Consider the following 23,653-nt stretch of genomic DNA (forward strand, 5'->3'; position numbering starts at 1 on the left):
TCTTTACACGCAAAGTATTCAAATATGTTAACTTTTGTTGCCATAAATATAACATACGAGAGAAGATTATACGCAGAAAAAAAATAAGTGTCAAATCAAAACTTATATACTTAAACTAACGCGTTTATTGTTTCGTATGTACGCAACAATTTATAATCTTAGAAGAATTTAATAATTTATATTTCAAGAATGTATTATAGTCTTATTTTAATATTGTCACCTCAAGAATGTACAATATAATTATTTAATTCTACTTTAAGAAAATATAATCTTTGATTTAAAAATGTTATTTTCGATCTAACATTGTTTCTTTTCCATTCAAGAAAATTAAATCTTAAATCATAAGAATATATGTTTCTTGATTGAACTATATAAAATGGCTTCATTCAAATAAGCAATTATTCAAGCAATTATATTTTTCTTTAATTAACGCAATATAATCTCATTTCAAGATTTCTATGTTAAAACTAAATATATTTTCAAAACAAGAATGTCCATTTTTTCTGTGTAGTTTCTTCTTTTAAATACATTTATTTGTACACACTTGTATATAAATTTTTAATGCGTGTATCGATACTCGATGCAAATATACAGCAATTCCATTTTGTTCTTTCCGGGATGAGAAGGGGTAGAAGTTTATCTCGTGACGATGACGATTCTTACGACACATCGGCAAGACCTCCCACAGATCGAGCGGTCGCTGACAGAAATATATTGTTTGTCCAACTGTGAGATATGCGGGAGACGTTTACGACTATTATTAATTGGAAGTGTTGTGCCAAGTTGCCGAAATAAACACTGCTCGATTATCTCTTTCGTTGTGCTTTTATACACACGGTTTTTTGTACACACGACAACGATTTTATTATGTAAAATCGTGCGATTCGACAAGGGATCTTCGTTCTGGAGACGAATGACATGCTGATGGCATCACAAAAATAGTCTAAACGATATACGAGTTTTTTTTTTATTTACTCGCTGATATAAATCTGGTTTTGAAAATCTCAATCGAAGTTAATTGCGGCACGTTTCTCATTTTAAAATTTATAACACTTGTAAATTAGAATTATTTATCTTTTTTAATATAAACAGATCATGTAATAATATTTCTCGTTATGAAACGTCTAATTAGAGATGCTGATACTTGATATTTTAATAATATAAACGTAAGAATGAATATAAACATAAGCATAATGTCAGCATTCATTCGAGGATAAGATTTGAAAAAGATCTTTAACGAGAAACGAATTAACATATTATATAGTGCATTCAATAAAATAAAATTAAAAAAAATATAGTGCATTCAATAAAATAAAATAAAAAATAAAATTACGTGGGACATTTTTTGCGGAAATTATAAAATAAAAATTTAATTCTCTTGTAAAAACTTTATAAATTTTTAAGTTGCATAAAGATGCTGAAGACTTTGTGCTCTTTATAGACTACTTGATATGATAGAGCATGTAACTAGTTTAATCTCTTTCGCGAAGAGTTGTTCGGAACGAAGAAGTTTCTCACGCTCTTTCTCCTTCTCTGGATAAAAGAACGACGCGAGTTATCCTTTTACATCCTTTTATATCGTTTGATGCACATGTCCGAGGAGAAGAGTTCGATCTGAATAAACGGTTGGAAACGAGACTTTAATAGTTTCCACTCTGTTCTGACCGCGACTCGTTCTCCTAGCCTATTAAACTAACTATGTAGACTAGCTCGTATCGGCCATAAAATACCGGCTCGCTGGTACATATGAAAGTAAACGTGGCGGTAGGTAAAGAAAAAGAGGAGGAAAAAATGGAGAAGGAAGAGGGAGAGTTAAAGAGAGACGGAGAGGATAGCATGATCCTCTATTTTGACGAGCGGCCTATGTTGACGCGTGGAAATGAGAGACGGCCGGATAATCGATCGGTTTCACGGAATTGTAGCGTTCATATAAGCTCCTAAGTGTCGACGAAGGTGTAATTGAAAGAGCCAAGATTTTCTTCGATCGTACCTGACAACGCGACGTCCCGGAATACTCATTTAAGATCGTTAAGTACACGCTCGGGCTAAATTTAATCGACAAGTAAATTCCTGAGAGCAAAACTTGGAATTACAGATAGAACACGATAGTCTTGCTTGGTCCAAGTATTTTGTCATATCCAAGAGAAAGACAGAGAGGAGGAGAGGGGGGGAGGTATAAAGATATAATTTCTGTTGCGTTTATTTTAAATTTATGCATTGTTCTCTTTAATATATTTTACTGTGGAACAAATTTATGAAATGTGATATCTTGAATTTATTCAAGACTATTCAAATTAATGATTAAAATTTGTAAAATTTTAAATCCCTCAATTTATTAAATTAAATTAAATTCTTAAATTTTTCCATTTTTTTCTGCGACAATTTCAATAATTACGAGTGATCGGTAAATTTCTTCGAATATTCATCTGCAAAGAGCATCTCTCAGATTCCACAATATTTAACGACCAAGTGTGATACACATGCCAGTCCTTGAGAATTACGATAAATACGACTTTGCCCCTCGACGAGTTTACACAGACTCTATTTAAACGGAAGACTATTTTAATTGGAGACGTAGCAGAATCGGGCTACTCTCTGTGCGTTGAATACGCGGGTTTCAACGGTTCGCGAGCGTATTTTCATCGCGGCCGCAACCATATGGCCATATTACCGAAAGTGCGAGGCTATTTCCGACCGGGATTCACTATTCTGAGAGCTCGACGTAAGTCTCTCTGGGTTTGAGTCTTGTGGGGGAGGAAGGGGCCGTTTGGCAGCGCGTAAGAAATACCGCGAGATTTCGCAAAACCAACTCTCCTTAGATAACGATGTCCGCGTCCGCGTGACGTCAACACGGAGGTTTCATTCAAAAGCAGATCCGCTTTTCATCTACGTGTATTTCGCGCTCATTTCAATATATTTATGTATCCGATGGAAGCGATGCTGCGATAGAAATACCTTCGTTTCTGCAAGTTTGCTTACAGGTGACTTATGTACGTTTGTAAGTAATAAAACCGCGCGCCTCTCTCTTTGATATAACATAATACATCCAAAAATATTTCTTTTATTAAATATAAATAAATAAGGTGGATATCTCATTTCCTTCAAATTTTTGCGCTTATTTTGAAGAGCTAATCTAAAAATATTATAATGGATGTTATTAACATTATTAAAATATTCGATAAAAATAGTAATATAAGACGCGTTAAAATTAATTCTGAAAAAAATCTGTCAAAAGAGATGGATTAGCTCATCATTATTACAGAGTTAAAGTTTTATAAAAGATATAAAAATTGATTAAAAAATATCAAAATTTTTAAAATCTTCATACATAAGCAGGAAAAGAGTGATCGACGAATTTTTATATGACTTTTGATACAGTACACTTCGTGAAAAATCGTATTTAAAATTTCATAGCTTTTCTTTTAACATCGAAATATTTTCGTCGCTATTTAAAAGTATAACTTTAACTACTGTTGATACATTTTATTCGCTCGATATATTTTATACGCTCGCAGTTTTTACTATTATCTCTTCAAACAGTGTTATTTTGACATTCCTCTTTCGTACATCTTCCTCGTTGACTGTGTGTATTTTATTCATTTTAAACAGATCTCTCACCTCTCTTGAAATAAAACGCGACGCGTAACATGTTACATATGTCTGCACAATATTATTTTCCCATAAGAATAAAACATTATCTATGCATCGATCGAAAACAAATTATTTGCAATGCACGATATGATCAATATGGAAATCACTTAATTTATTGATAAAAATCTTGTTGTGGAGAGGAAGAAAAATCTTACTATTAATTTAATCAGCAAACGTCATTTTGCTCCCCAAAAAAATAAATTATACAATAGTGTGATTTCCTTATACAAGATATATTTGTCGTCGGGTCATCTGATCGATATAATATATGGCATTCTTCTATAATTAATTTTTGCTAAATTCAACATGTTGTTTCACCTGCCTCAATGTCTTGTTATACAAGATATCGTTTATGTCAATTTTTTTCCGGCGCGGATCGACTGCAAATGGCCGGATTATTAGTCGGATTCCGTAGTCGCATGTGTCTGTAATATCGCGCTTTCATCTCGCCCGATATATTTACGTCGTGCGAGAAGTTATTCTCGCCGAAATTACGTTAGCTTCCATTCGGGTTTCGCTCCTGCTCGCGCGATACATCGACATCATGTCGGTCCCCCGCCGATATATAGCAAATCCCCGGAGGATTGATGATATTTCGAGACATCTGTCGCGCGTCGCGCCGTTTCTCCCTCGATTTCCCCCCCTCACCCCGTCACTATCGCCCCCCCGAGATGCATTCAAAAACGGTCCCGCCCTGAGTTGGATAATCTCGACATCGCTCGGCGCGTCTTGGCGACGTCAATGCGGAGGTTTCATTCATCGTTCCGTATATTTTCGATTCGTCCTGCGTCCCTCCCCTCTCACCCTCTCCGTCGCCACGATTTTCTCCTCTACCCGCAGGCCTCACTTGTTGCTGCACTGACGCATCATCTCCTATATATAGCCCTTGTCGAAACGCCCGATATTATTTTCGACATTCTATTTTGCCGCCGTCGATCATCGGATCGAGAAGCGACCGGAGAAAAGGAAAGAGAGAGCGAGAGAGGGAGACGAAAAAAAGAGCGAGCGGCTACGTAGTTGTATACGCGGTGGTCTAAAAATAGACGGTGAGGTGTGGCGTGGAGGCGGAAAGGCGCGGGGTGTTATTACGGATGAAATAGATGGATTCGCGAAGCGACCACTGGTCATTCCGGAGTTAACGACTCGTGTGAGAGACGACGTTAATGTTTGTTGCCCGCGCGCGCGAGCTCCTATTTTTAGACGACCCGATCGGCAACTATACGGGCACCGTCAAGGCCGCGCATTGCGAAATGCGATTATCGACGCTATGCCGCGATACTACGCCGCGTTGCTGCTGCAGTCAGCCGCTGGATCATCCGCGTTCTTTGTGTGACGTCGACTTTGCACGTGTCCCATTCCGGTCCGCGTCGATTTTAAGCGGAGACGTAGGATTCGTCCGAAGTCGTTGGTGTATTTATAAACTGTATTTTTATATACACACGTACACACTGATGCAACTTTGTTCAATCCACGCGAGCGTGTGCTCGGTTCTAAATAAGGATTACTACCATCGCGTCGAGTCGAGTTAAAATTTGCCTCTCGATACATGGCAAAATTAAATTTAACGTTGCCTCCTTAAATCGAATCACAAGCTGTTCTAGAAAAATAATTTGCAACGCTTTCTCTTTTTATAAAATTGAAACATGTACCCAATATTTTTTTTTTTTTTTTTTTTCGCTTTATTTGATAGAGACTTAATGTTATTTTTATAAGATTTTTAAAGAATTTTTAGTATTTACAATTAAAAACTACTATTCCTCGCATTTACTAGTTAAATGTGCACAAGTATAAAGTACTGAAGAGATGTTTTTAAAACTATCTGTTTTACGTTTTTTCATTACGATTCTTGTCATCTTTTTATCAGCTAAATATTTGAGCAATTTGAATCTAAGAAGAATTATATCGTTATTAATTAATTTTTATGCGGATCAAATCTTTATGCGAATGAAATATTCGAAATGATTTTACTTACTATTCCTCTTTTTCAATATCGATAAATAATTTTCCTTATTTGGAGATTCGAGCTAAATATCTATTGTCTAGAATATTTCTTAATATTTTCCCTTGGGTATGTATGCGATTTGTCTGCTTCTCAATGTCGACCAAGTGTACCTCATATGGTGACCAATCGAAGCCAACATTATAAGACAGATTCCTATTACCTTGATGACCATTTGCTTGCGTGTGTCAAAATTTTGCGAAGAAGTCCAGCTTAAAAATTCAACTAGGTCTTTTGCCATTTGTGACGTCGTTGCCGGGGTACCATCGTCATACTCCACTGCTCCTTCGAATAGCATCTGAACATGATTCTATGTTATAATATATCATAACACAATCATATCGAAGAGAACATTAGAGCGCGCATTAAAATTCTATTTAAAAAAGTTAATTATTAAAATAAATATTAATAACGTATAAATGCATGAATAATGTCTCTTTCAATAAGACAGAATCTTGCATAATGATTATATTTAACATTATTTTAAATGTATAATGAAAATAATTTATTAGACATAAATATAGATAATTTATTTCTAAATATTATGTCATATACTGTAGATATTATGTCATATACCGGATCATATTATCATATCTTATTTTTCTTTAATTTTCTTTAGTTATCTATCTTTTCAACTATTTCTCTCTTTCTCTCTTTGATTTTAATCTGATCGTTAGCGAAAGAAAAAGATATATTCGAAATTATTAAAATCTAGAAATTTTTAAATATTAAAATTTAACGAAATATAAATATGTTTTATTTCAAATAAAATTTCATATATAATTTTAATCTAAAAATAGTTCACAGAAAATAAACATATAAATTTATTATTGCGGAAATAATAGCGACGATCAAACCTTGTTATATTAAATTGATTGAGAGTTTTATAGATGTAATAAAAACAATAAGAATTTTTTTCCGATTCTGTATAAAAAAAGCACGCAATAATATTTACCTGTGCCATCCCGATTACATTTCCTGGAAAATAGGCATTGAAATATTGCTGGTCGGTCAAAGATACACCTGCAGGCGGCTCCATCCATCCCGTGAGGAACGAAAACAAATAATTCCTACCGTTCCATTTACTGAAAATAATGTAGGTCAGATCCGGTGGATACGCGCCGAAATTGGCCGCTCTGGCTGCTTCATCGTTCGGAAAAGGAAGTGGCAATAAGTCGGACAATTTTCCAGGTCTCGTATAATAGTTTCCCTCTTCGTCCGGTCCATCTTCAATCTGTATAATTTAATATAATTATATAATTACATAATTATATAATTATATAATTATATAATATAATTATATAATTATATTTAATATATATCATTCAATAAAATCAGAACTCTTTTGAGAAACTTAATTTAACATCAATTTTTATATCAAAGACGATAAATATAAGAATATCATTTGAAGATATGTATAAAAAATATTCATTTATTGATTAATTTTGTTAAATGATTTTGTACTATATTAAACTGATATATATAAAATATTACAGTAGCTTATTAAAATCGAGATAAAATGGAAATTATTGAAAATTATTTTTAAATTTCAAAACGTGTTCTTTCAGAAGTATATTATTTATATATAAAATATTACAGTAGCTTACTAAAATCGAGATAAAATGGAAATTATTGAAAATTATTTTTAAATTTCAAAACGTGTTCTTTCTTTCTTTTTTTTTTTTTATCAATGTAACAAGCTACAAGAGAATTTATTTTTATATATACTGCTCTCTCTATTCTTTTTTTTGCTTCATTATTATTAAAAAAATCTCCGAGAGTTTCTTGAAACATTTATTTAATAAATAATCGAATACTTCGCAAATACTGGTAATACCGGATGGAAACGTATATCTCGCAAAGTACTAGTTAATCTCATTTTTGCGTGGACAGGGTAGGTTTCTGGCAAGCCAGCTTTTAATTGAATTATTCATCATCGTATCAAGTCCGAAGTCAATTACGAGAGGACTGCGAGGAGGTGGCAAAAAAGCTGCCTACGTCGAAGATACGGATCTGACGCGCGAAATAAATTCAAGCCTACCATCTACCTCGAACTCGGCAGCGATGGCCTTGACCTCGTCCGCCGTATGTGACACGTCGATCAAATCCATGAATCGTACGTAGCGCAGACTGTGGCACGTGTGACACACGCTCCTGTAGACCTGCCAGCCCCGTCGCACCGCCGAATGGTCCAGGGACGTGAAAAAGCCTTCAAAGTCCCAGGGATAGCTGGGCAGGCGAGCGACCGGCTGCGCGGCTCGGACCGATCGGTCCAGGAAGTATAAAAATGCACCGCAGGTGGCACCCACGCTCGCAAGTACACCTAGACTGTTCTTCAGGATCCCCTTCCATCCACGCGACCTTCTAATATCGTTGCACCACGTGTAAACTCGGCCAGATTGTTGTCCACTAGAGTCGCGTTTCGCTCGTAAATTTCGAAAGTAATTTCTCGTCAAGAGCGTAGCCATTTTTTTTTCAGAACGACAGTCTTTCGAGAGACAATCGATGCAACGAGTTGAAGATCTGCAGATTTATAGGATGTTCACATAATACGTAGAAAGTAGCTATCTCTCTCGCGCTGAATGCGCGAACGATGAGTTATATTAAATTAATTTACTTGACACTATTTTATTAAATTTTTTTCGTTCTATTCTTTCGTTCTGAAGAATTCAGGGATATTTTGAATGATATCGAAAACATATTCTAAAGCATAAATTATTAATAGATAGAAAATATAATAGATATAATAGATAGAAAATATAAAAATTTTTCATCGGAAATAATTTGCGAAGAAGTTGTGAATATAAATTACTACTAGTTTCATGTAACGATTGCGTCGTGATGAGGGTTTCTTCATGGTAATAGTATTAAAAAAGAATAATAATTTCACGATGATTAATATTCCACTTTCCTTTTCCAAATAATAAATTTTTAGAATCGATAAAATGTCAAGTTGGCGAGTAAATATAAGTCGATAGGGAAAGATTGTCTCGCACATCCATCAATTTATGGCATGTCAGACTACACCCACTATACAGCCGAGTACAGAGTGCATATGCCGAGAGAGAGAGGATGTTGCAACGGTCTATAATTAGAGATATTCGCGTCCCAGTATCGTAAATACTCGGCTTGGCTAACGTTTCGAATGGCACCCTGGTTCAAGAGGCTACCTACGAGTAAAAAGGCATCGGATCCGCTTCGTGCCATTTTCGAAAACTCACGCGTAGGCAGGCAGCCATTTAGACAAGATGCACTCGACTTTTCTCGAGTGGATTCAACAAAGGCCAAGTCTTCGATACTTACTCAAGAATCAGATCCGATTGAGATTCGATTTAATACGAGTCACGATAAATATTTATCTGTCATACGTTTATTTATGTAACTTTCATCGTATAAAAAAGTTACTACGTGACATTTTTACTGAATTATCATAATCTTATCGAGATCAGATTCTGTTTGTAAGTGATATACATTTTAGATGTACTTGAGAGATAGAAGGTCGAATTTATTTTGTTATATTTCAACATTAAATTGCAAGTAATGCTACTATATTTACACAATGTGTATATCTAATCACGCTCTTCAATATCATGCAACGACAAGATGCATTCAATGTTGACAACATTGCTATCATCGTCCGTTTCACAATTGTTACCTATATAAATTCGATCGTGCGAGGCCAATTGGCAGTTTTTGTTGATAATACACGGTTTTACGACGCATCGGAAACACAAAGAGTCGCAGAGTCAATCGAGGTGATCGAGTTAATTTGGATATCGTTTGTCAAGATCAAAGTTACAGCATGCGAGACTCGTCGGTCGCATAAAAACATCATGATTCACGTCTCCGGTGTTTATGTCGAAAAAAAAATTGACATTTCCTGCCGTTACTGACATCGCCAGGTTCAGGAATCGCGAATTCTCAAAGTAGAGAAAAAAAGGAGAAGGTAAAAATGACAGAGAGGGAGAGAGAGAGACAAGCGCATATTATTGTCGCCTATCATATTATCGTTCAATTACGTTACACAACGGCGTTACACAACGACGTTTTACAATAAAGGCAGAAACCGGGTGTATTTCCGCACTGCGTTATAAATAAACCACTCGGTTATGCTTGGCATTATGCATGCGCATATTGGCGCGTGGTTATGTCGCGCGTTCCGCCTGCGCGCGTGTGTTTGTGCACGCGTGCCCGCGCATGTCGTACGCACCGACGATGCGGCGTAATGGCGAATGGCGAATGGCGAATGGCGGACGCGGCCGAAGGCGCATCCTCGCTGTCTCGAGAACGCTCGTATACCAACACTTATTGTACGGCGAGAGAAGAGGGATTTTAGGCTGTCGCGTTTTACGATTGTCTGTGCCACGCAATTAATTCTCCGTTAACGTTCCCGAGGCTGTTTTTCGCGTTTACGCCGCTCCTCAAACGCACCTCTGTCTTTCTCTCACGCACCTCTGTCTTTCTCTCACGCGCCTTTTCGCCTCCTAAGATTTTTTCCTCGGCTTTAATTAATATCTTTTTTTTTTGCTCCTTTGCTATATATGATTCTTGCGAGATCCGATGCGGATACCTTGACCGGACATTATTTTCGCGACTCTTTTACGTGAAGGAAGGCTTTATTTGGAGATTATTTTTACCAATAGTTAATTTTTTTCAATAATTTTTTTTCTTTTAAATTTATACCATCAGATGGCGCGACGTGTTCATTATAACATATTTTACATCTTTTTTCGATGAAGAAAAGAAATGTTTATTCCAGCTGTTTTAAAAATAAATCCTTTATTTTCCTTTCAGAGAAAAGAAAATAACGCTATTTATCGATGGAATATATTAATAGGACAATTCCCTGCCATATCTCCTTTTTATCTTTTTTTGATTTTCTTATATTAAAATTATCTATAGAGATTTGTAATTCGTAATTTGCGATAAAAATATAAAAAGGTAGCGTACACGATGCATCGAGGTAACATTAGGACCACAGGATGATTAAGTTTAAGGGTTCCGCTCCCGATTCGATTTCCTATCCAATTCGTCGCATTGGTCACTCAATGTGAACGAATAATCGTCAGGCCAAAGTTAGGCGTCCCGGTGCATAATTAATCCCCTCGTTCCTTTCCAGAAGCGGCCTGGCCAAGAAGGCGACCCGCGGTTGATCGAAAATCGATGCCTCGCCGAATCTTCGTCGCGGCCATCCCGGCGAGGATCGTTTATTTTCTAGGTCTGAGCGCATCGACGCGAAAGAAAGATACGTTCGAAAATCACCATGCCGCATCGTCTTGCATAATTTATACACCCGGGGTATAGATAGATAATATAGTATCGTGGTCTCGCGACGCGACGGTCAATACACTGTTGAATAATTTACGTATGGTCGCGTTCTCCCCATTTATTTTCTCGCGGGGCATTTTCGCTCGCGATAAAAAAGAAAGGGGATCGCGGTGGATGGTTCCCAAAAAAAAAAGATGCAAAAGTATCGAAATCGTCACTGCGAATCGTACGCGCTTAACAATTGTTAAGCCGATAATTCCGGGCTTAAAAGCCGGTTGAAAGCGTTTTTCGCGGAGGCAGGAAACCGAGGAAGGGGTGAAATTATCGCGACACCTCGAGACCGAGCGCGATTCATTATTAATCGTTCGCCAAAGCCGTGCGGTCGAGTTGGTTTCGCGAGATTTAATTCCGTCCAACCCCGCGGGAGTTCGATAGATTAGTTTGCCGATCGAGTTTCGCTATCCTCCCCCGCTCTCTATAACGTTATCTTTGTCCCGTCTTGAGACAGGGAGGAGAGTCCCTTGTATCTTTGAGCTGGCTCAACGGAACGCGCCATAATTTTCGCGGTTGGAATAGAATTCTGGCTTCGTCGTCTTCGTTGCCGGCTACAAATACATTTCGCATAATAATAATAACGATCCGTGTGCCGTTACTCGTCTAATAATAGATAGGATAGTATCGATCGACACCGCGACCAAAGACGATATCTTGCCCCGTTCCCTGCCCCTCCCTCCCTTTCCCAACCTGCCATCTCTCCCATTCTCGCCGCGTAATCTCGGCTATTCGCGTCCGACGCGCAACCCGCGATTTTACAGACGCGATTAATTATTTCCTTACAGACGGCGATTATCGGAATTCTCTTTCCTCGGGAATGCACCCTGTCTTGATTTCAGATTGTCTACTCGCGGCGATTCGCGTTGTCTGTATTTTGTAATTTTATTATTTATTGAAAAGTTCGGCGAGTAAAAACAATCGTTTACTTATTAATGAATGAAAATTAAGAATTATTCAGTTTGACAAAGTTACTTATTATTTTATCTCTCTCTATTTGAAGTAATTTACTTATTATTTGTTTATATATTTTTTCGTGAAATGTAAGTAATATTCATTTGAAGAATGCACGCCAGTTGAATATATTTTTCTCTACCTTGAACGTAATGAATAAATGATCATTTTTTTGCCGACGACTTTGTCAATCTTTCCGAAAAAAAAGAACAAGGAAAAATTTTTACGAAATAAATTATTTTTTTTTATCAGATAATAATAGGCTATTACGCGTATTTTTCTTTATGACTCTTTTTTTCATTCTTTTATATGCTCTTCTCGCTATAATTGTTTTTTTGTAAAGAATTGATTCTCTTTCTCTCTCTCTCTCTCTCGCTCTCTCTTTCTCTCTCTCTGTCTCTCTCTTTCCTGAATTAATTCAGGCGAATAACTTGTAATTCCGAAATAACGCGGCGGCGATAAAAACGGATCAATTCGTCCTCGAGCGGAGCTCGTATCGCGCGACATCTTTATCGGCCGACCGGCTTATCGAGCCTGTTCTACTTACATCTTTTTATTCGCGGTTAGATTATTCTTAATGAACGTGGCGCTAAAAATAGCAGGGCGAGCTCTCGACGGTCGTCCCGCGAGAAATCGTCGCCCGTCGATGGATGGACGGATGGCAAAATCCATCCGCCCTTATCGGCTGCGATGTGAGCGGTGTTCACGATAACGCTATTTATAACGTTCCTCTGTACGAGACGGTGTCGTAGGAAACACATCGTAAAGATCGACCGCGCCACGAAACCACCGTTGCACTTTGTACTCGAACTATTAAACACGCTGCTCTCTCCGTTCTTGCGCAGTGAGCTAGATGATTATTATACAGTAACGTAATTATAGAAGATTAAATATAATTATGCGTTTAATTTAACTAATCGACTTGAAATTTTATTCGTATTTTTTTTTTTAGATTTTTTAAATGATTTTTTTCATTATTTATAGATGGTAATGATTGTCGATTAAAAATCTTCGAATCAATCTTTTTGAATCAATTAAATAAAATCTGGGAATTTTAATTTGATTTAAATTGATTGAAAAATATGAATAATATATATATATATATATATATATATATATATATATATATATATTTAGAATTTATGTTCCCAATAAAATCGATTCTAAATTGATTAGTTAATTTTGTAATTACAGGGAAGAGCGACGAGAGTTTATAGCCATTCTACATCGCGTCAAAATAATTATCGCTATATAAAATATAATCAATAACTAAATTATGGCAATATTCTAAATTAATATCGATACAGATATTTGTCACAATTAATTAACAATATTATTTATATAAACTCGATCGACCGTCATATATTCTTATATTCCGCGCGGGATAAAATAGTAATTTGATTCTATTATATTTTTATACTCTCGAGTAAAGTATACGAGCTGTTAATTGCCAGCGGAACGTTGTCGCTTTCGGCCCCGCGCAATATCGCTCTCTTGTCGGACGTGCAATTTATTGGCCCCTAATGGAGCCTTCGCGCGCGCGTTAGCGGCTCGTATATTTAGCGCGGCTATAACGATCGACGGGGAGACACAAAGTCAGCTGTGCGACTGCTACGAAAGTGCGTGCTCGTGTGTAAGCGCGTTTACAGGTAACCCGCGCAGGAACAACTGTGCCCTCTCGCTCACGTGTTCGCGTCGAGCATGCATACATGTTGCGTGCAAACTTCTCGGGGCTACGAATCGTTCCCGCAAGAGCAACAAAAAGAGAAAGATAGAGACAGAGACAAAGAGAAATAGGAATATAGAGCGATATTTCACGTCGTTGCGACGCGACGTGCTATTTTCCGTTCCGTTTCCCAAGAGAGCGGTGCAGAAAGAATGAAATGTCGCAAAACGAGACGATTCGATCGATGATGCGCGCTTAGCATCGCTCCGAAACCAAGTCTATGCATTGTCCCGCGATGGGATATAAATAAATCTCTCAAATAGGGCCGCGATTCCGAAAAATTTAAACCGCGTAAGCGAAAAACGTACGCGATGTCCATCTGAAAATCCTCCCGATACAGTCATTGTGAAATGGAGTGGTGAAAATCTTAAAACGGCACGATTGATCATCCGGAATATATACGGTCGCTCTGTATATTGCGCAATGAAAAATAGATGTGGTTATATTTTATTCTCGAAACCGAAGGATATCCTTAATTCTTTTCGATTTCACGTCGAGACCGATTTAATGTAGCATTTTGCAGCGATCCTTCGCACAGTTGTTCGAACAAAGCAAAATACCCAATAATTTTCCTAACGTTTTAAACGTTTCTTAAACAACAAAATTGATTATTACGCTACGATAATATTTGACGCGAGATACATTGGCTTATTAAATCGACAGCGAAAGCGAAATTAATTCCGCTCCACGAAAGGTCAACAATCGAGAGCTAAGATAAATATTCAGCGAGTTAATCTCGTAAGCCGCGCTAAATTAACAAACAGTACTTGCCACGATATAAAATAAAACGTAAGACTTTTTAATTGTTTAATAATTCAATGCAAATGCCCACATTTAGATAACGATCATCTTGTAGTTTTGATTTCATTCTTGCGCCACATCAAGCGCTCGAGTATACGTTAAACGCGAACTAATAAATTGGGAGTGAAGTGTTTCACTCACCACCCCTTTCCTTCCCTCCTATCCTCCCTCCCTCTCTCCACCCCCTCGACCGGCGATGGCTGTATGTAGTGTTCCCATAGCAGCATTGACCGCTTCTATTTATATAACACTCTTGTACCTTCGTCGCGCCCCCGCGCGCGCGCGCACCGTCTTCGCGCTTCCCATCCACCCCGCCATTCGACCCTTGTCCTGCACGCGCTGGCGTACCCGCGTGGACGTACGGAAATATATACAGGTAGAGAAGAGCTACTTTTGCGTACGTGTGTGTGTGTGTGTGCACGCGCATGTACGACACGCATACGAACTCGTACACGTGGGCGGATTATTCGCGAGGAAACATCGACTTACCTAGATTCGAGCGGCGCGCTCATCGATTCCCATCGATTTGCCCTAACCATGCGAAAAGAAAAGCCGTTTCAGGGTGGAAGAGGGGCGGGAGGATGAGGGGAGAGAGCTATTTTCAGCTATCTTCGTTACGAAACGAGCGCGCGTTCTTCGCTGAAACTTTTTGCACGAATAATAACGGGATTCGAATCCCGCAAAAGTGGATCGTTCGATCGTTATCCATTTGTTAGAAATATATTTTCGAGAAATGAGAAGAGGACGATGCGCTGCTCACATGTCGCAGACGAATTTTCAATGCAGACAGAAGATATTAATAAGAGATGCAGGCGAAATTAGTCTGCGTGTGTATTTGTGTTTTAACTAGAAGTTATCATTAATATTACGCGCGACACATATCTACTCAATTATGTCTGTAAATAAAAGCGACTTATCGACTCGACAAACTCCTTTGGTTATTTTCAGTCGCATAACGACGGTAACTTTTTTTTACGACGGATAAACTCTTGATTATCGGCAAAGTCTGGTCGAACGCTATTAATAAAACAAGCGAACGCGTGCAACTGTCTTTGTACTATTTTTTAACAAACGATAAGTTCCCCGCCAAATATAGCAGGCCGTCGTAAAGAAAGGAATAATTTTATTCGGATATTCTAGGATGCGAGATATATTACTCGACCTTGGTTTGTGTGTGATAGCATAACTTACCATTTTTATCGTATACAAATATATTCTCATATAGCTTGTATTTATATTTGTTCTCAATTTTGCCAACAACTCATTTAATTAGCTCGCCTAAATATAATTTTCGTTAATGTTAACAAAATTCGAGAAATGTTCAGAGTGTGTTATATTCTGGGAATTCGAATATAACCGTATGCGTAATAATTTAATGCCGAAGAGATTAAATTATTTCGTCTTCTGATACGGATCGATAAATCGAATATGTCGAATCGGTTGATTTAAAAAAAATTTCTTTAAACATTAACGAACCATTCTTAAATTAATGTCTTACGTTAGAAAATAAGACACACTACGTATGAAATAATTTCCGAATGAAATATTTTCTAATTTTGTGTTTGTTTAAGTGACTTTATATTTTTCCTAAATTAATAAATTTGATTTTGCATTTCCCTAGAAGTCCCCCAACTTTCTCTAATAAACTTTCGCAATTTGCTAATTTTAAATGAGATGACGAAAAAGTAGGGATAAGGATTGGCACTTTTTATTTATAACTCGAAGACGAATGGTAAGTTTGCAGATTCTTAAGTAATTTTGGATCTCGAGTGATTTATGCGCAAGCATTACCAAGTTATTAGAGGACTTCATCCACTATCTTTTTCTCATCTTCTTCAACAATCTCCCTCTGGAAAATATTTAAATTGATAAGTGTCGCTGAATAAAATTATCCCGCGAGATTTTTTCACGCTCGAGATTAATGAAATTTCCATGTAGATATACCTCTAAGGAAACTTAACCGAGTGGAAATGCAAGCGAGGTGGAATTTCGTTAGGCAAGCGTGCTTAGACTTGCGCAGAGATTAGATCGCGAAAGGACGCCCTTTCTACGACGACGGGTGTAGGAAGGTCAAGGTCTCCCGATGATGGATTAACGCGTACACGCGTCGCACGCGATTTAGAAACCGGGATGCACGCTGCACATGGCGCGAGCAATTTTCCCGCTGCATGCGAAAAAAATGGCTCTCTCTCTTGAAAGTTAATCTTCGAAAATGGAGCTGAGAGACGTCTCTTTTATTTCTCTTGTCTCTTTCACGCGCGCGCAAATTAATTGCAATCTTGATTATATGGATTTTTTTCCTTGAATCGACGCGATTCCATCCAGCTTCGATCTTTATGTTTGCTCATTTCGCGTTAAAAGTAAGATGACGATTAAGTCTAATGATGTATATACGATAATGATGTATGGCAAATAATTTTTTTAAAACCTAACGCATCAATCCGCGAACTTCTTTCACGTGATATTTCTTCTTGTTGGATAACAATAAGAATTGCGACAGTATGGCATAGTAACAGCAGTCGTACTTTCTGTACAATCATTTATGGAAGAAGTAAGTTTTCTTTGAAAAGTGGGTCGGATACAAATACACGATGCTCGCGTAACGTTTGGTAGAAAAGAACGAGAGTAATCCTGATAGAAAAATCAATCGAGCGCTTATATTTCCCGGTGAGGCATCTTTGATTCCTTTTTATAGAATTATCCTTTTCTTCACGTTTTACGTGGAGACGCGCGAAAACAAGCTGTCGAATAATTTTGTCAATTGCAAAACTTTAAATCAATTCCACAAAAATGCAACAAAACTTTTAAGATTCAGATTTTTGACATTTTGTGTTGACATTTTGTGTGATTTTGTGATAAATGTATAAATGTATAAATCATTTCTAATTATTTTGTCAAAATAAGAAAAATGCAATGAGATACTTCAATATTGATGAAAAATACATGCATACCTATTTTATTAATAAAATCATATGAAAATAATATTTGATTTAGAATACACATGAAATATGTACACTCTCATATTAATTGAAAATAACAAACACATATAATTGCAGAATTGTAATCATGCTATTATTATTATTAAATAATTTTCTTTGAGAGATCGAGATACAGATTGATAGATTAATATTCCTGGCATGTATGTTTGAAAGTAATTTAAAAAAGAAAAATTTTATTATTTCAAACATTGATATTATATTATATTATTTGAAACATAGATGACAATATCATTGCATGTGCCGTGATGTCACGTGACAGGAGGCATCGCGAGCGATATGTACGGATCGGCGCGTTATTCGGGCGAGTCGCTCGAATATTCGGAGCATCGGCACGAGTTACACGAACGGCGTGCTCCCTCGGCGTATTCGGGGTGGGATTAGCGAATTTGCCGCATACCACACGCGCATGCACACAATCGACCGTACACATTGGCGTTAATACCGACGCGGCTGTCGAGGTGCACACAAAATAGCGGCCGCGCGTTTATTTTCGTCGACACCATTTATTTTCGCCCTCTCTCACGCCTCACGGCACAAGCCGTTCTCCCTTTTCCTCCCTCCCTCTCTTTTTCTCTCTCTCTCTCTCTCTCGTTTCGATGATGTTTCCTAACAAAATGCCGAATATATCGCCACTTGTCAAAATTTCACGTCGACTCGTTTCCAGTCGTCAACAATTAACTTATTGTTAGACTGGCGGTATACAACAAATATTTATTAGAAAAATGTTGCAAAAAATGGATGAAATGAAAACAACAGAACTGAAATGATTAATTCTAAATCTATCTATTTTTCGTACACATGTTTTGAGGGTCTTCTGTCATTCTTTCTGTATCGTTTTAATTTCAATTTTTTCACATTATGTTTCGTATTATTAAATATATTTTTATTATCATTCACATGATTAAATTTATTTTTTCATAGAAAAATTAGAAGAACATTATTAAATATACTTTTACATGGGATATTATAAGAATATTAACAAGAATTATCGTGATAAAAAAATTTCAATCAGCACAAGTATTCTTCCACTTTATTAATGTATTATACATCATGCTGTCAGTTTAGGATTAATCATCTTTTCGGCCGATTTTTAGCGTTAATTCGCGCGCACAAAGAGTACAATAACGCGATGAGGACACGTTACGTCACACAAAGGCCTCCAGGGGGATGGACGGGAGAGGAGACGATGGCTAAACGAATGTGCGAGCGAGGGAGAACAGAGGGCGAAGGAGGATCCATATAGTTGAAATCTATTCAAGACTCGGCTTTGGTAGTCTGCCAATTCTATTTTCTCGAGCGAAGGCGGGTTCGCATTGTGCCCGCGCTAATTTTATTACAGGCTACCGCGCTGCGTTCGTGTGTGGGTGGTAATGGTAATGGTAGTGCCGCTGCTTCCACTGCCGCTCGTCCGTTGCTGGTTCCGTCCATTTCTTCGTCTTCAACGAAATCTACGCGAGAAAGTCGGCATCATCCTTCGGTGGCGATATCGATATCTTTTCATGTGTTGTATCAAGTTTGATATTTTTTTAATAAATTACTATCATTCGCGATGAACCGAGAAAATTTCATTGACACTAATGGCACCCAAAAGTCTCGTAACACGGAGTTATTCGTTATTTGTAAGCGCGAGAGATAAAGAATTTCAGGGTGAAAGAGATAACGGATTGCATCGACTAAAAATGTATCGTAAATAATTTAATCGCTATATTTTGTAGATATCTGTAATCATGCAGAGCTTCTCTTCCATGCGGGAAGTCATTCAAGTGATATATATCCGCGAGAATTATTTCCAATGTGCAATTGCCCGTGACATTAAGAGTTATCGCTAGATGCGCGCTCGTAAAAATTTGAATTCACGGCGAAAGCGCAGCCTGAAAAACACGCCGATCGATCGCGCACGTGAAACGTTTCTATTTTCGTCCGTTGCTGCACCGCGACCAATGTTGTCATCGATTACTCATCCCGCGTTGCTCTTTGCTGCATTTTTCATCGACGCTCGCATAAAATGCTTTCAATACGCGATGAAAAATATAGGCATCGCCATATCTCTTTCCTCTCCCCCGCTCTCCTTCCCTCCCCCTGCCCCTCCGTTTAATGCAATTCATAGTGAAATTGTACCTCTAAATCTTACCCAAGTGGGGCATTTCAATAAATTTAACTCTTGTCGAGATAGCAATGAAATATTTTTAAACTGCGAGATACTTCAGCGTGATGGCGCCGGACATTTATTATCCTTTTATGCGGTGATACATACGTATATAAGGTATCCCAGAACCTTGATAAATTCAGTTACAAATTCTATGACAAATTAGAAATAATTTTCTTTTTGTTTAAAAAGAAAATTTAATTTTATTATACATATTTTTTGTTAGGATATTATATTTGTGTACGTGCACCCCCCAATTTCAATATTAAATTATAATATCAAGGTCAGGAATTAATATTTTACATATCTGGAAATATTCCTGTAACGGCGCTCCTAATGCTACTTTCTTATCCAAAGTATATAGAAATTGCACTCTTAAATTAATTTCACGTATTAAATTTAAATTTTAAAATGGGTTTTTCTCATTCTTGTAAAGTTGCAATTTTCTTAGAACTTACGCTCCTCGCGAGGTGAAATCTTCAACGTATATATATGTAATTTTTTAATATAATACATGTTTGCAATTTTGATTTTATTTAATAAATTAAATAGATTTTGAGAAACGTTGTACTTTCTAAATATAAAGTTTTAATTCGCTTTCCGTCGAGATTTTTCGATTTTGCTAAAATCCGATCTACATTTATATCTCACATTTAATGCTAAATACGGTTGTCCGAGTTTTCTTACATAAAGATCGCATATGTTATTTCGGGTTGAGTATCAAGGGTCTACATTTAGCACGAAGTATGAGTTATTAATACGAATCTATTTGTAGTGGACAAGAGCAATTCTTCTTACGAAGTCGAAATCCAAAATGGTTGTTTCTCGTGCGTCCGCATCCGGAGAGGTAAGACTAATGTTAGTCGCGTACGTTTGGCACAAATTATGCTCAATTCCGCGGAATGTGTTTGGCCAAAGATTCGCGAGCGACGCAAGAGTGACAGGTTGCTCGGCGCAAATTTAGTCATCGCACACAATAACTTCCGTTTCGCCATCGAGAATTTTGAGTGATAAACGATGCTTCACGAGAGGTTCTTTAAAGCCAATTGATCTCGGACAATAATTAACAAATTTGAAAATGATTTCAATAATTTTTTCTCGATATAGAGTGTAAAAAATAAATCTGGAAAAGAATTTGAGAAAATTAGATCTTTTTAAAGACGTGAAAATTAAATAACTTAGATTAGTTAGATTAATAAATTAATTTTTATTCTAAACAAATTAAAAAAAATGGTCACTGCTGCATCGAAGCGTTAAATTTTATGTAATCTACTTTTCATATTTAATTTAGCTTTGTATTTTATATTTATTTAAAACATAAATCAGAATATATAATCGTATTGCGAAAAATTAATTAAAATTATTCCGTTATAACGCTTTCCGCAATGCACGTTTCGAGCATTTATTTAAGTATGACATGGTTTGTATCGACTTCTATTGTAATGCAAAGCAGGATATAGAAATATAAGCTGAAAAATATATAATATAAACTGCTGCGAAAGTAAAATATAATAATAAAATATAATAAATTCTCTCTTTCTCTACGAACGTCATACATTTAAATTGAAATGAATTGAATTACTAGTGATGAAAATAACTTTTTTTTAATTATAATACATAATTTCGGCTTAATTTGATTAGACTTTTGCTTTCGTTAGCAGGAATGGTTGCTTTGATCTCAACATATTATATCGTGTATTTACTTTGGTGCTCCCGGCCACTGATCAAAGCGATCGTTCCTTCCATGGTGGAAAGATCGGTAATCAAAGTTCGTTCCGTTGATGTTTCTTTTTCAACGATGCTTTATTTTTGTATTTATTCTCGTTTCCAATTGCTTTTCTTATGGTTTGACAAACCGTTGCGAGTTTTGAACTTAATATTTCGTAATCGTGTAGAAGATCCTAATAAAGATCCCGTCTTAAATTCACAAAGTTTTATATATACATATATATATATATATATATATATATATATAGAGAGAGAGAGAGAGAGAGGGGGGGGGAGGAGAAGGAGAAAAAAGAACACGTATTTTATTTCATCACATGTCACATAAACATTTTACCTATGTTATTAACTTATGAAATAATTTGTTTTTTTCTAGAGATAAAATTTATTAATATTTCTTCTCTCTCTCTCTCTCTCTTTCTCTCTTTCTCTCGATGATTTTTATTTTATTTACAAATCGTATATAACAGAATATCATATAGTGTAAATAATAACTTTTTCTCAAATATTTAATATTACGAATTGAATATTTAATATTTTTTTTAATTAACATTGTACACATTTAATTAATTTAATGACTTTTATATAACTCACAACATAAACCTTTTAATAAATTAATATCTTTAAAATATATATGATGAGAAAATTATGAGATCTATATTCTCGTAATAAATAAAAAATCTGTATCTACGGGTAGTTTATGGAGGATTTCATGAATAAAAAAGTATAAAGTTTATATATATCTAGAAGAATTGAAAGATCATAAAATTGCAAATTATAAAAGTGACTCGGCTCTAATTAATTTTATTCAGGATCGGGGTTATATGCTATAAACTAAATATTTCTCGGAAATGTCAATGCTCATTTTCTCGAAATCAAATTATTTTTAAACGTTAGATGTAATTTTTTCATTTTATATTTACAATAATATAGTATAATTTTATTTTCCAAAGTAAAAAGGATGAAGTATATTTTCAAAGAGGATTTAATAGAATTATATTTGAAGGATAATTTATTGATGTCATTTCCGTGAATATAAATTAATTATTTGCAAATATATATATATATATATTTTATGAGCATTTTAATCCTCATCTACCAGCGACTTTTGTAACTGGAAATATACATGTAGGAAAAAGGAGATATGTACACACGCGTGCATTTAGCAGACGCGTTTTTCACGTGTCGCAGTGCGTTTTCGCGCATAGCGTTCTCGCGCGAGAAAAGTAGCAGCGGCGCCGTCGACACGGTTGCCGAGAGGGGCGGGAAGGGGGTAGTAAACATAACCCAGATTCGCGGCCGGTGGCGCCCAACCCAGAAGGGAGATAGAAAGAGAAGAGACGAGGGTGAACCAATAACCTAGCCTAATAGCGTCCTGTAAGTCGATGTTGCCTCTTCTCTTTCTCTCTCTCTTTCCTCTTTCTCTCGCAAAGGTCACCCTAGAAGAGTCCACGGGCTGAATGCCGGTTCTATTTATAGAGACTATCACCTCTCCTCGTCCCTCTTTGCCCTTCGCTTTCCTCTTCACTCTTACCTTCATCGCCTTGCCTCTCCTCGCTTTGCCCTCTCTCGCTTCTGCGCTTTCCCCTTCCTCTCGAAGACCCTAGACTGCCGTCTCCCTTGGATTCCTCGAACGCCACCCCTGACACGTTTCCACCTCCCTGCTCGCCACCGCCGCCGCCGCCGCCACCGGTTGTCGCGCAGCCTCGTCCCACTCGATCCTCCCACGAAAGACCTATGATGCTATAAATAGCCCGGGCTCTCCGCACCTTCCCTCCGTCCGTATCCGCACCGCCCTTCCTCACCCCGGCCGACAGATCGAACGGCGGGAGTGGCGAAACGGTCCCTACCTGTTAATCTACGACGATGACGACGATGACGGCGCTGACGGCCGTCGTCGCGAATGGATGGATCCGTTGATGGAGTGCATGAGAAGCCAAGGGAAAGTGGGTGATCTGTTCGCGTAATTCCTTTATCATCAGAGAAAATTAGGAAATTATCTCGGGACGATTCTTTCACGCCATTGTATCCAGTAAGTCATTTTTTTTCATTATCGTCTTTCAAGATGCATTATACAGAATATTACATGAGGTGGCTGTGACAATGATTTATAGTTGAGAAAGAGAGAATGGAACCTGTTTTGAAAAAAAAGTTATTTGCGATTAGTAGGAGTATGTAATTAAATTTTAATTTCTTGACGCAATAATTGATCTACTTTTCCACTTGCATTCATAATCATGGGATTACATCAGATTGAGATTAATTAATCCTCATTTGAAGAAAGCAGACAAATATGTAAAACAAAACAAACTCTCAGGATTAAAATTTTACTC

The 23,653-nt window shown here is 36.9% G+C and overlaps 1 protein-coding gene across 2 annotated transcripts; it reads right to left on the bottom strand.

The window, feature by feature from the left end:
- Positions 1-5,414: 5,414 nt before the first annotated feature.
- Positions 5,415-23,350, bottom strand: LOC105250973 (cytochrome c1, heme protein, mitochondrial). Of its 2 annotated transcripts, XM_020027416.2 has the most exons (4): positions 22,855-23,350; positions 7,699-8,173; positions 6,606-6,884; positions 5,415-5,948 (listed from the first exon to the last, which is right to left on the bottom strand). In XM_020027416.2, the coding sequence occupies exons 2-4, from the start codon at positions 8,116-8,118 to the stop codon at positions 5,703-5,705; spliced, it is 945 nt and encodes a 314-aa protein (XP_019882975.1). In that variant the 5' UTR covers positions 8,119-8,173; positions 22,855-23,350; the 3' UTR covers positions 5,415-5,702. The 2 variants fall into 2 exon arrangements, with proteins under 2 accessions (XP_019882975.1, XP_025262185.1); XM_025406400.1 differs by lacking the exon at positions 7,699-8,173.
- Between the last annotated feature and the right edge of the window lie 303 nt (positions 23,351-23,653).

The sequence above is a fragment of the Camponotus floridanus genome, unplaced genomic scaffold (assembly GCF_003227725.1).
Source record: "Camponotus floridanus strain SB8 unplaced genomic scaffold, Cflo_v7.5 scaffold141, whole genome shotgun sequence".
NCBI classification, from domain to species: domain Eukaryota; kingdom Metazoa; phylum Arthropoda; class Insecta; order Hymenoptera; family Formicidae; genus Camponotus; species Camponotus floridanus.

What these genes read in the sequence shown, in the direction of transcription:
- LOC105250973 (XM_020027416.2), bottom strand. Translation starts at nt 8,118, where the DNA reads ATGGCTACGCTCTTGACGAGAAATTACTTTCGAAATTTACGAGCGAAA. An exon ending in CCATCGCTGCCGAGTTCGAG is followed by an intron (nt 6,885 to 7,698) that starts GTAGATGGTAGG and finishes TAAATTATACAG; the next exon opens with ATTGAAGATGGACCGGACGA. An exon ending in ATGTAATCGGGATGGCACAG is followed by an intron (nt 5,949 to 6,605) that starts GTAAATATTATT and finishes AATCATGTTCAG; the next exon opens with ATGCTATTCGAAGGAGCAGT.